Raw genomic sequence first — 12,211 nt, forward strand, 5'->3', positions numbered from 1 at the left:
GGTAAAAGTTCCCCTCGCACAGATGTGCCAGTCGTTCCTGACTCTAAGGGGCGCTGCTCATCTCCGTTTCAAAGCCGGAGAGCCAGCGCTGTCCGAAGACGTCTCCGGGGTCACGTGACCGGCACGACTCAACTCCCGAAGCCTCACGGAATATTGTTCCCTTCCCACCAAAGGTGGTTCCTATTTTTCTACTCGCATTTTCTTACCTGCTTTCGAACTGCTAAGTTGGCAGAAGCCGGGACAAGGAACGGGAGCTCCCTCCAATCCTTAAATAGTTGCAAATTTAGGATTAGCAATATAATCCAAGCTGGCCCATCCCTGAATGGGAGAAACGGGTTCAATCATAGAGACAGTTAATCATATTTAAGCCATGTTTTGGGAACTGTCTCTGCCAACCAAGCAGAGGGAGAGAGTGGGGAAATTGGTTGAAAGAGGAATGACATCACGGCCGGGAAAAAAGTGGTTTGTTGTGCTCTGTGTGTGTGTGTGTCTCTCTCTCTCTGTGTCTTTCTGTGTGTGTGTGTGTGTGTTTCTCTCTCTCTTGTCTCTGTCTCTGTCTCTCTCTCTGAATCTGTTTCTCTCTCTGTATCTCTCTCTGTGTCTCTGTGTCTCTCTCTGTATCTCTGTGTGTGTGTGACTCTCTGTATCTTTCTCTCTTTTGTCTCTCTCTCTGTCTCTCTTTCTCTGAATCTGTTTCTCTCTCTGTGTGTGTCTCTCTCTGAATCTGTTTCTCTCTCTGTATCTCTCTCTGTGTCTCTCTCTGTGTCTCTCTCTGTGTCTCTCTGTGTGTGACTCTCTGTATCTCTCTCCTTTGTCTCTCTCTCTGTCTCTCTTTCTCTGAATCTGTTTCTCTCTGTGTATCTCTCTCCTTTGTCTCTCGCTCTGTCTCTCTTTCTCTGAATCTGTTTCTCTCTGTGTGTGTGTCTCTCTCTGAATGTTTCTCTCTCTGTATCTCTCTGTATCTTTCTCTCTCCTTTGTCTCTCTCTGTCTCTGTCTCTCTCTCTCTCTCTGAATCTGCTTCTCTGTGTATCTCTCTGTCTGTGTGTGTCTGTCTGTCTCTCTGTATCTCTCTTGTCTTTCTCTGTCTCTCTCTCTCTGAATCTGTTTCTCTGTCTCTCTCTGTCTCGCTCTGTGTGTGTATCTGTCTCCCTGTATCTCTCTCTTGTCTCTCTCTGTCTCTCTCTCTCTCTCTCTGAATCTGTTTCCCTCTGTCTCTTTCTCTCTGTCTGTCTGTTTGTCTCTCTCTATCTCTGTCTGTCTCTCTCTCTCTCTCTGTGTCTGTCTCTTGTCTGTCTCTGTATGTCTGTCTGTCTGTCTCTCTCTCTGTGTCTCTGTCTGTCTGTCTGTCTCTCTCTCTCTCTCTCTCTCCCACTTCGAAGGAATCAGATTCTTTTCAATTTCTTTTTTGGGTGCGTGATGGGCTGTGGGGTTGCATCCCGGGGAACCCATTGGACGGTCGTAGAAGATCGGAGCGACGCTAACCGGTTCGTTCCGACTTGTCGGTGTGCCTATGTGTCTCCATGTGCCTCCGTGCATATTTTTCTTTTCTTTTCTTCTTTTTAAAACAAAACAAAAAATCAGGATTATGCTGCCGCAGCAGGTTTCAAAAACTGGGAGAGTGACCCAGCCAGACAAGTTGTGTTATTCAACGGCGGTTTTTGTGGTGCGGCGAGCTGCTAGAGAGAAAACAAAGGAGACGAGAAAACGAGTCGGATTGGTGGGTCACCGTTTTTGGTTCTCGTTTGCCGTATTTTTTTTGGCGGAGATCTTGCCTCGGTTTTTATTTTTCATGGGTAGCTTTGATGGGTGCCAAATCCAGGACCAAAATAGAAGGATTTGGGAACGCAGATCCATAATTTGCTTTAAAAAATTCCCACTGGAAATCAAATAAGGAAGAGGAACAGGGGAAGAAAACCGAACTTTGATGAAACTAAGAATTAATATTAAACCGAGGTTAAAATCGTTACGGATATTTCGTTAAGTCTCCGGTTCACTTCAGTATACAGGCCGTCCTCAATTTAGGACCAGAATAGAGCCCAAAATGTGCGTCCCTAAGTGAGACACTTATTTCTTAAGCGAGGTTTGCCTTATTTCACGACCTTCCTTGCCACCGCTGTTAAGTGAATCGCTCCCCTTGTTAAGCAAATGCGACTTCCCCGTGGATTTTGCTTGTGAGAAAGGTCGCCAAACGAGATCGCGCGATCGCGGGACACTGCCGCCGTCATAAATACGAGCCAGTGGCCAAACCTCCCCAATTTTGATCACCTGACCATGGAGATGTAACATGGCCATGCCCAGCCAGCCACAGGACCGCCTAGCCACACCCACCCAGCTAGTCCTTAGGCAGATCCTATTAGTGGTCCGCGGGATTTAAAATTATGAATTTAGTGGTCTGAAAGGTTGGGGACCCCCTGCCCCAAATGGCATCTTTCCAATATAAAGTACTACAGTTCCCATCGTTCTTAACCAACACGGAACCATATTCCTCGTGTGAGCGATAGGAATTATCCTTCGGCTGACCCAGATGATGGCGTGTTCGGGAAAGCTGGCATACATTTTTATGGCTTCCTTGAAGATCTGACGTCTCGTCGCGGAGCGGTGGGTGCGAATTCTCCGCCGTGGGAACCGAAAGGAGGAAAACACACAAGGGGGGGAAGTGAAAGAAAGGAAGGAACAATTCATGAATGATGAAACGTGGGAAGAAAACGAACAACTCCACGCAATCACAATAGCAGGAATCCGGAGCAGGAATCCAATATTCTAACTTGAGCCAAGTTGGCGAGATCCAGATCAAAGTCAGAGGAAATCGAAGGAAAGATTTGCCAGTTTGTTTCTCGGAACAACACCTCACAAAACACACATTTGGGAAGCGAAGACACGCAAGCACACACAAACACGCACAGGCTTAACGACCCGTAATGTGCCCCCCCCAAAAAATTTTCACTGCTAAGCGAGATAATTTGGCTCCCTTTTACAACCACTCGGGCCACCATTCTTAAGTGAATCCCTATATATATATATATAAAACCAACTGAGAAAATCGATGTTGCTTTCAGAATCTCATGATTTGTTTTGAGGTGTCTGTCAGTCTATCATTATCATCTATCTATCTATCTATCTATCTATCTATCTATCTATCTATCTATCTCTATCTATCTATCTATCTATCTATCTCTATCTATCTATCTATCTATCTATCTCTATCTATCTATCTATCTATCTCTATCTATCTATCTATCTATCTATCTATCTATCTATCTCTATCTATCTATCTATCTCTATCTATCTATCTATCTCTATCTATCTCTATCTATCTATCTATCTATCTATCTATCTATCTATCTATCTATCTATCTATCTATCTATCTATCGTCCATTTGTCTGTCTGTCTGTCTATCTGTATCATCTGTCCGCCTGTCTTTCATTTCTGTTTCTCTCTCTCTCTCTCTCTCTCGACCATTTGTCTGTCTGTCTGTCTGTCTGTCTGTCTATCTATCCATCCATCCATCCATCCATCCATCCATCCATCCATCCATCCATCCATCCATCTATCTATCTATCTATCTATCTATCTATCTATTTGTCTCTGTCTATCTATCTATCTATCTATCTATCTATCTATCTATCTATCTATCTATCTATCTATTGTCTGTCTGTCTGTCTGTCTGTCTATCTATCTATCTATCTATCTTTCATCTATCTGTCTGTCTATCATCTGTTTATTTATCTATCTGTTTATCTATCTATCTATCTGTCTGCTTGCCTGTTTATCAATCGTCTATCTGTGTCTGTCTGTCTATCTATCATCTCTGTTTATCTATCTATCTATCATCTATCTATCTATCTATCTATCTATCTATCTATCTATCTATCTATCTATCTATCTATCTATCTATCTATCTATCTATCTATCTATCATCATATCTATCTATCTATCTATCTATCTATCTATCTATCTATCTATCTATCTATCTATCTATCTATCTATCTATCTATCTATCTATCTATCTATCTATCTATCTATCTATCTATCTATCTATCTATCTATCTATCTATCTATCTCTATCTACCATCCATCCATCCATCCATCCATCCATCCATCTAATTTTTTTCGATCCAGTGGGTCCATGGAGCACATGCTTTTGATCGCAGAAAGGATTAGATTTGAACCCCCTAAATCTGGGATGCAATACTCCATCCAGCCACCGGAAGCAGCAAATGTTAATTTTTTTCCCCATTTCTCTTCACTGCCCTCTGTTGGAGAGCTGCAGATAAACAGACTCCCCTATGCTGCCTCCTGTGGTTGACTTAAACTTTGCAGCCAAAGGATTAAAAAAAAAACGGAAAATATGATGCTGGAAAAATTTGCAAGACACCATTTGATGGAGAAAACAGAGACAAAATGAAATTTTTTTCCTTTCCTTCTGAGACGTATTTTAAATTCCACCCTGCTTTTTAAGGCACCAAAGAAACATTTGCTCCTTAAAAATGCTGCCTCAACTGGGAAAGCGTAATTGAAGCCTCCACGTTTAAGTGCAGTCTATCTTGAGCAACCGGGCTCCCACGAAAACTCAAAGAAAATGTAGAATTGCATTGTGGGGTTGAACTATCTCAGCAATGGATTGTCAAGGAAGGTTCTTCCCCCCCCCCTTTTTAAGCGTAGCTTTGAAATATGTATTTTTGGGGTGGGGAATTTTGACAGCACAGCCTGGCTGTTTCTCTGCCACCGCCCCCCACAACACCAAATTACTTAAACCTTCCAAATCCATTAACGTAAAAGTTGTGAAATTCAGGGAGGTGAGAAGTTGATAATTAAAAGGGGGGGGGAGAACCAGGCTCGGTGGGAAAAAAATGCATAAATTTCAGAGGTGTTTTTTTTTCTTTTTAATTCCCTTTCTGACTATTTTAATCCCAGGGCAGGAAAGACCAAGAAATAATTGATGGTAAGTCCTTGAAAAACAAGGACCTGTTTTGCTGTGTTTTTTTTTTAAAAATGTGCTCCTTAATTATAAGAAACCGTGATTTTTTTTTTTTTGCAAACACACAAGCAGAAAAGATCAACAAAAACAGACCTTCCTTTGAATAATTCTGTTTTGTTTTTTCATTCTTCGGCTCCAGCTTGCAAAGACTCTCCCTTAAAAAAAAAAAGAAGAAGCACAAATTGTCCCAAATTCTGGTTTTCGGCGTTGTGCACAGCCTAATATTTGCAAAATTGGCGGCTTTTAAGAAATGCGGACTTCCAACTCCCAGAATTCTCCAGGCTGGGGGAATTCTGGGAGTCGAAGTCCAACCCTTTTGTAAAACATTTTTTTTAAAAAAGAAATTGGTAACTTTGCTAGCAAGGAAATCCTCTTTCTCCCCCCTTTTTGGTGAAAACTCCGCACCCTGCCTTTCTCTTCTTTTCTTCCCGTCCTCGGGACTCCCGAGGTAGACTGCTCCTGTAGGTGGAGGCTCACTTCCCAAGCTGAGATCAAAAGAGAAGATTTTATTCTGCTTTTTTTTCTTTTGGTGTGTGTGTGTGTGTGTGTGTGTGTGTGCGTGCAACATTTTGCTTTTGTGTGTCTCCGTTTGTGGGTTTGTCTGCCTCAAATAATGCCTGTAAGCTTGGAGGCTTCGCCTTGCACGCTAAGTGGGTTGAATGTGCTTTTGTTCACACACCCTCTGTGCGAGATTGCGGGGCGGCGAACGTGGAAAAAGTGAATTGTGATAGCTTTATTTTTCTCCCTGGCTACTTCTTGCTAGTGCCTGGTTTACACACACACACACAAACACAATTGTGATATGATTAATATGAACAATAATAATGAGAAAATCCAGGAACAAGGCTTTCACCCCACCAAGTCAATTTAACCTGGCGTTGATGGATTGATCGATTTGATCAATCGTTATTCATTCTTTCATTCGTATCCCGTCTTTCTTATGGTTGTAAGTCACTCAAGGTAATAAACATGCTGGGTCCTCTTCCTGCACCAGTTTTCCCCACAACGACCCTGTGCGGTAGGTTGAGCTGAGAGGGGAGGGACTGGCCCCAAGTCATCCAACCGGCTTTTGTCTCTGAGGCGGGATTAGAACACGCCGTCTCCTGGTGATTGGCCCAAAGTCCCCCAGCTGCCTTTCGTGTCTAAGGCGGGACTAGAACTCCCAGTCTCCTAGTGGTTGGCCCAGTCACCCAGCTGCCTTTCGTGTCTAAGGCGGGACTAGAACTCACCGTCTCCTGGTGATTGGCCCAAAGTCCCCCAGCTGCCTTTCATGCCTAAGGCAGGACTAGAACTCACATCTGCCAGCTTCTGGTGCCTTTAGCCTACCAAACCTCACAACTTATCTTACATTTGTTTATTTAACACTTCAGCAACTGGCATGAAAGCAAACAATGGACTTTGTTTCGGATTCGGCCTTGCGTGAACGGCGTTGTGTTATTTTTTTCACACACACACACCCACTAAGTTAATTTTTTTAAAAAGAAAAAAAAAGCATTTAAAAGGAAAAACTCTTGGCAGATGCGAAAGGCCTGTTTGTACAAAACCCTTTGCAAAAAGACAGGATTAGCCGATGCGGGTGGGACATAGAGCCGGCTTAAAAATATACTTTGGAAAGTTTGTTTTTTCAGCCCAATATATAATTAGCCTGCAGGTTAAGGAAAGGCTAACCGAGAGAGAGAAAAAAATAATAATTATTATGTTTTCATTCTTCAGTGGAGACGGAGGAAGAAAGGAAACACTGTTGAGACTCGATATATAGAGACACACACACACCTACATCCTTTATCATAAATTTAAAAATATATATATATAATGTCGTAAATAAAAGAAGAAGATTAATAACTCCAAAGTTTGGAGAAATTGGTTGGAAAGCAAAAACGGAAGAACAGAGAAATGCATTCTTGTTGCTGGGCATCTGTGTTTTTATATCTTTTATATCTTCTTTTTTACAGTTTTTATAACTACCCAGAGATATTTACAAAAGGCCCAGCCTTAAATGAAACCTGTAAATCATTTTATTTTTATTTTATTTTTGGAGACATAGAGGGTGGTTAATAAAAGAGACGGGGAGTTTGAAAGTCGTAACGTGCCGCTTTGCTTTTCAAGTTCCTTTTATATCGCTCAATAATGTCGACATATAATTTATTTCCCCCTTTTCTGAACCTGGAAATAAAAATCGCTCTCTCTGGAGCGCTTCATGTTTATAGGCTGACAGCTGTCTGTCTTGAGTCTTTTCTGCCTCTTTTGGGGGTAGTTGAACGAAATTACAAATTTCTTTCTCTCTCTTACATTTTCCTTCCTTCCCTCCTTTTCTGCTGCTCCTTTCTTCCTCCCTTCCTCTGTTTCAGTTTTCCTTCCTCCCTCTTCCCTTCCTATCACCGTTCCTTTCTTCTTTCCATCCATCCACCCATTCATCTCTACCATCTCCTCCCTCCTTCTCTCCTTTCCTACCTTCCTTCTTCTCCCTCTCCTCCCTCCCTTTCATTTTTCCTTCCTTTTTTCCATCCACCCTTCCATCTATCTTCTTCACCTCTCCTCCCTCCCTTCCTTCTTTTCCTCTCCTCCTCTCCTTTGTTTCTCCCTTTCACTATTCCCTCTTCCTCCTCTTTCTTACCCCTTCCTCGCTCTCATCTCCCCCTTCTTCCTTCCTCTTTCATTTCCCTTCTTTCTTACCTCTTCCTTACCCACCGCTCCCTTCTCCCTTCTCTTTCATTTTTCCTTCCTTTCATCCATCTCCTTCTCCTCTCCTCCCTCCTTCCCTTTTCCTCTCCTCTCCTTTGATCTCCTGTTCTCCTTCGTTTCCCCCTTTTTCACTATTCCTTCCTTCTTCCTCTTCTTTCTTACCCCTTCCTCGCTCTCATCTCCCCCTTCCTTTCTTCCTTCCTCTTTCATTTCCCTTTTCTTTCCTCTTCCTTACCCACCGCTCCCTTCTTCCTTCTCTTTCATTTTTCCTTCCTTTCATCCATCTCCTTCTCCCCTCCTCCCACCTTCCCTTTTCCACTCCTCTCCTTTGGTCTCCTCTTCTCCTTCGTTTCCCCCTCTTTCACTATTCCTTCCTTCCTTCCCTCTTCCTTTCCCACTTCTCCCTTCTTCCTTCTCTTTCATTTTTCCTTCCTTTCATCCATCTCCTTCTCCTCTCCTCCCTCCTTCCCTTTTCCTCTCCTCTCCTTTGATCTCCTGTTCTCCTTCGTTTCCCCCTTTTTCACTATTCCTTCCTTCTTCCTCTTCTTTCTTACCCCTTCCTCGCTCTCATCTCCCCCTTCCTTTCTTCCTTCCTCTTTCATTTCCCTTCTTTCTTTCCTCTTCCTTACCCACCGCTCCCTTCTTCCTTCTCTTTCATTTTTCCTTCCTTTCATCCATCTCCTTCTCCCCTCCTCCCACCTTCCCTTTTCCACTCCTCTCCTTTGGTCTCCTCTTCTCCTTCGTTTCCCCCTCTTTCACTATTCCTTCCTTCCTTCCCTCTTCCTTTCCCACTTCTCCCTTCTTCCTTCTCTTTCATTTTTCCTTCCTTTCATCCATCCACCTTTCCATCCATCTCCTTCACCCCTCCTCCCCTTTTCCTCTTCTCTCTTCTCCTTCGTTTCTCCTTCTTTCACTTTTCCTTCCTTCTTCCCTTTTCCTTATCCATTTTTCCCTTCTTCCTTTTTTCATTTTCCTTCGTTTCTCTTTCCCTTCCTTCTTCCTGCCTCCTCTTTCTTACCCACCTCTCCCTGCCTCCTCTTTCTCTTTTCATTCCTTCCCCCCTCTCTTCTTTCTTTCCCTTCCTTCTTCCCCCTCCTCTTCCTTATCCTCCTCATTCTCTTTCCCTTCCTCCCTCCCTCCTTTCTCTTTCCCTTCCTTCTTCCCTCCTTCTCTTCCTCATCCTCTCCCTTCCTCTCTTTCTCTTTTCCTTCCTCCCTTCCCTCCTTTCTCTTTCACTTCTTTCTTCCCTCCTCCCCTTCCTTATCCTCCTCTCCCTTCCTCCTCTCTTTCTCTTCCCTCCTCCCTCCTTTCTCTTTCCTCCTCCCTCCTTTCTCTTTCCTCCTCCCTCCCTCCTTTCTCTTTCTCTTCCTTCTTCCCTCCTCCCCTTCCTTATCCTCCTCTCCCTTCCTCCTCTCTTTCTCTTCCCTCCTCCCTCCTTTCTCTTTCCTCCTCCCTCCCTTTCTCTTTCTCTTCCTTCTTCCCTCCTCTTCCTTATCCTCCTCTCCCTTTCTCCTCTCTTTCTCTTCCCTCCTCTCTCCTTCTTCTTCCCTCTTCCTTATCCTCCTCTCCTTTCCTCCTCTCTTTCACTTTCCTCCTCCCTCTCTCCCTCCCTCCTTTCTCTTTCCTCCTCCCTCCCTCCTTTCTCTTCCTTCTTCCCTCCTCCTCTTCCTTATCCTCCTCTCCTTTCCTCCTCTCGGTCTCTTTTCCTCCCTCCCTCCCTCCCTCCGCTTTGCCAAGAAACCCACCGACCCCGCAGCGCTGCCCTGCTCCCCTAGCAAAGCGACCGGGCGGAGCAGCGCGATCCGCCCCCGGAAAGGCGGAGCGGCGGCGCGCTTGGTGCCCGCCCGTCCACCGGCCTCCGTGCCCGCCCGCCTGCGCGTCTCCCGGGGGCAGCGGAGGGCCCGGACGGAGCCGGACGGAGGGAGCTTCCCGGGGGTCGAGCCGGGATGGAGGGGGCGCTGCTGCAGCTCCTCTCCTGGAGCTCCCTGGTCTTCACGCTGGGCATGTTCGGCACTGGGCTGTAAGCAGGGCGGGGGGGGGGGGCTGCCTGCAGGGTTGGGGCGTTGCAAGCAGATCTGGGGGGGGGCTGGAGGCAGAGTTAGAAGGCTGGAAGCAGATCTGGGGGGTTGCAAGCAGATCTGGGGGGCTGGAAGCAGAGTTGGGGGGCTGGAGGCAGGGCTGGAAGACTGGAAGCAGAGCTGGGGGGCTGGAAGTGGAACTGGGGGGCTGGAAGCAGAGTTAGAAGGCTGGAAGCAGAGTTGGGGGGCTGGAAGCAGAGCTGGGGGGCTGGAGGCAGAGTTAGAAGGCTGGAAGCAGAGTTGGGGGGCTGGAAGCAGAGCTGGGGGGCTGGAGGCAGAGTTAGAAGGCTGGAAGCAGATCTGGGGGGCTGGAAGCAGAGCTGGGGGGCTGGAGGCAGAGTTAGAAGGCTGGAAGCAGAGCTGGGGGGCTGGAAGCAGAGTTAGAAGGCTGGAAGCAGATCTGGGGGGCTGGAAGCAGATCTGGGGGGCTAGAAGCAGAGTTAGAAGGCTGGAAGCAGAGTTGGGGGGCTGGAAGCAGAGCTGGGGGGCTGGAGGCAGAGTTAGAAGGCTGGAAGCAGATCTGGGGGCCTGGAAGCAGAACTGGGGGGCTGGAAGCAGAGTTAGAAGGTTGGAAGCAGAGCTGGGGGGCTGGAAGCAGAGCTGGGGGGCTGGAAGCAGAGCTGGGAGGCTGGAAGCAGAGCTGGGGGGTTGCAAGCAGAGCTGGGAGGCTGGAAGCAGAGCTGGGGGGCTGGAAGCAGAGCTGGGGGGCTGGAAGCAGAGCTGGGGGGTTGCAAGCAGAGCTGGGAGGCTGGAAGCAGAGCTGGGGGGCTGGAAGCAGAGTTAGAAGGCTGGAAGCAGATCTGGGGGGCTGGAAGCAGATCTGGGGGGCTAGAAGCAGAGTTAGAAGGCTGGAAGCAGAACTGGGGGGCTGGAAGCAGAGTTAGAAGGCTGGAAGCAGAGCTGGGGGGCTGGAAGCAGAGCTGGGGGGCTGGAAGCAGAGTTAGAAGGCTGGAAGCAGATCTGGGGGGCTGGAAGCAGAGTTAGAAGGCTGGAAGCAGATCTGGGGGGCTGGAAGCAGATCTGGGGGGCTGGAAGCAGAGTTAGAAGGCTGGAACCAGAGTTGGGGGCTGGAAGGATAGCTTGGGGGGGGATCTGGAGGCAGAGTCGAAATGAGGGGAGGGGGACAACCCTTGTGGCCAACTGAGCCCCTCCCCTCCCCCAGTGCACACGTAGATGCAAAATGTGGCCTTGAGGATCCGGGGTGGGAGGAGCCGAGATTCCACCTGCCTGCTCAGGTGAGCTGGTGAATGATTGTCCAGGAAGCAGAAGTCAAGGAAAGTTGTGGTTGTGGGGCAGAAGTGGCTATGGGGTGTGAGTTGACACTGAGATTTAAACTTTCCCCTCCCAGCCTTTTTCCTGGCTCAGCCCCATAACCTCAGCACTAGCCCCCCCCTTGCTTAATTATTTGGGGCACGGGGGGGGGGTTAACTTAAGGGCAGGGCAGTGGGGCCAGGGAGATTCTTCCCCCCCCAGCTATGGGGCAACCAGCCCAAAAAGTCTTGCAAAGTATTATCTGTGGGGCGTGAAACCCTAGCTGTGGGGCTAGGGCTTGGGGGAAGGTGGATGAACAGAATTGGAAGGGACCCTGCGAGATCATCTAGTCCAACCCCCTGTCCAAGAAGAGGGAGGGAGGGAGGAAGGAAGGAAGGAAGGAAGGAAGGAAGGAAGGAAGGAAGGAAGGAAGGAAGAGAGAGAATAACAGATGAACAGAATAGAAAGGGGCTATGCAGGTCATCTAGTCCAACCCCCTGTCCAAGAAGAAGGAAGGAAGGAAGGAAGGAAGGAAGGAAGGAAGGAAGAAAAAAGAATAGGAGAATAACAGATGAACAGAATAGGAAGGGGCCATGGAGGTCATCTAGTCCAACCCCCTGTCCAAGAAGATGAAGGAAGGAAGGAAAGAAAGAAAGGTGGAAGGAAAGAAAGAAAGGTGGAAGGAAGGAAAAAGAATAGGAGAATAACAGATGAACAAAATAGGAAGGGACCATGGAGGTCATCTAGTCCAACCCCCTGTCCAAGCATCTGCCCCTACCTAGAATCGAACTCACAACCTCCCTGGGGAGAACGCGGGAAGAAGAAACAAAGCATGTTCAAATCTTAGTTGTGAGTCTCGGGCCCATCCCCCGGCTAAAACCCTCCCCCAAATGGCTTGCAAATAAAATAAAAAAATTGTTATTTAAATAATTTTAAAAACTATTAAATTAAAAAAAAACCAATTAAAAGTACTTTCTGGCCTAAATGAGTAAATTTTCAGAGCCGTGGGGGCGGCTGGGGTTCAATTAAGGGTGGAAAAATAGGGAAATGAATTAATTTCCACAGGGATGGGGGGGGTTATGGGGCAGGAGAAGGGGGTACCTAACCTTTGCCTTGGCCTCTTTCGCACTCAGGACTGACCTCCGAAAATGTTTGCCACCCGAAGCGTGGAAAATATCCAGTTTCTTCCCTTTCTGACGACCGACGTAAAGTAAGCCCGC

At 46.9% G+C, this 12,211-nt stretch overlaps 1 protein-coding gene across 1 annotated transcript in view; it reads left to right on the forward strand.

The window, feature by feature from the left end:
• The first annotated feature begins 9,400 nt into the window (after window positions 1-9,400).
• SLC50A1 (solute carrier family 50 member 1) overlaps window positions 9,401-12,211 on the forward strand; it is a 13,396-nt gene continuing 10,585 nt past the window's right edge. Inside the window, exons 1-2 of the mRNA XM_087705122.1 lie at window positions 9,401-9,682; window positions 12,125-12,201. Of these exons, the coding sequence (XP_087561248.1) occupies window positions 12,140-12,201 (62 nt within the window). The 5' untranslated portion in view covers window positions 9,401-9,682; window positions 12,125-12,139. The remainder of the gene's footprint in view (window positions 9,683-12,124; window positions 12,202-12,211) is intronic.

The sequence above is a fragment of the Thamnophis sirtalis genome, unplaced genomic scaffold (genome assembly GCF_051295495.1).
Source record: "Thamnophis sirtalis isolate CommonGarterSnake01/CBP01778 unplaced genomic scaffold, rThaSir2_p1.2 scaffold_2, whole genome shotgun sequence".
Taxonomy (NCBI): Eukaryota; Metazoa; Chordata; class Lepidosauria; order Squamata; family Natricidae; genus Thamnophis; species Thamnophis sirtalis.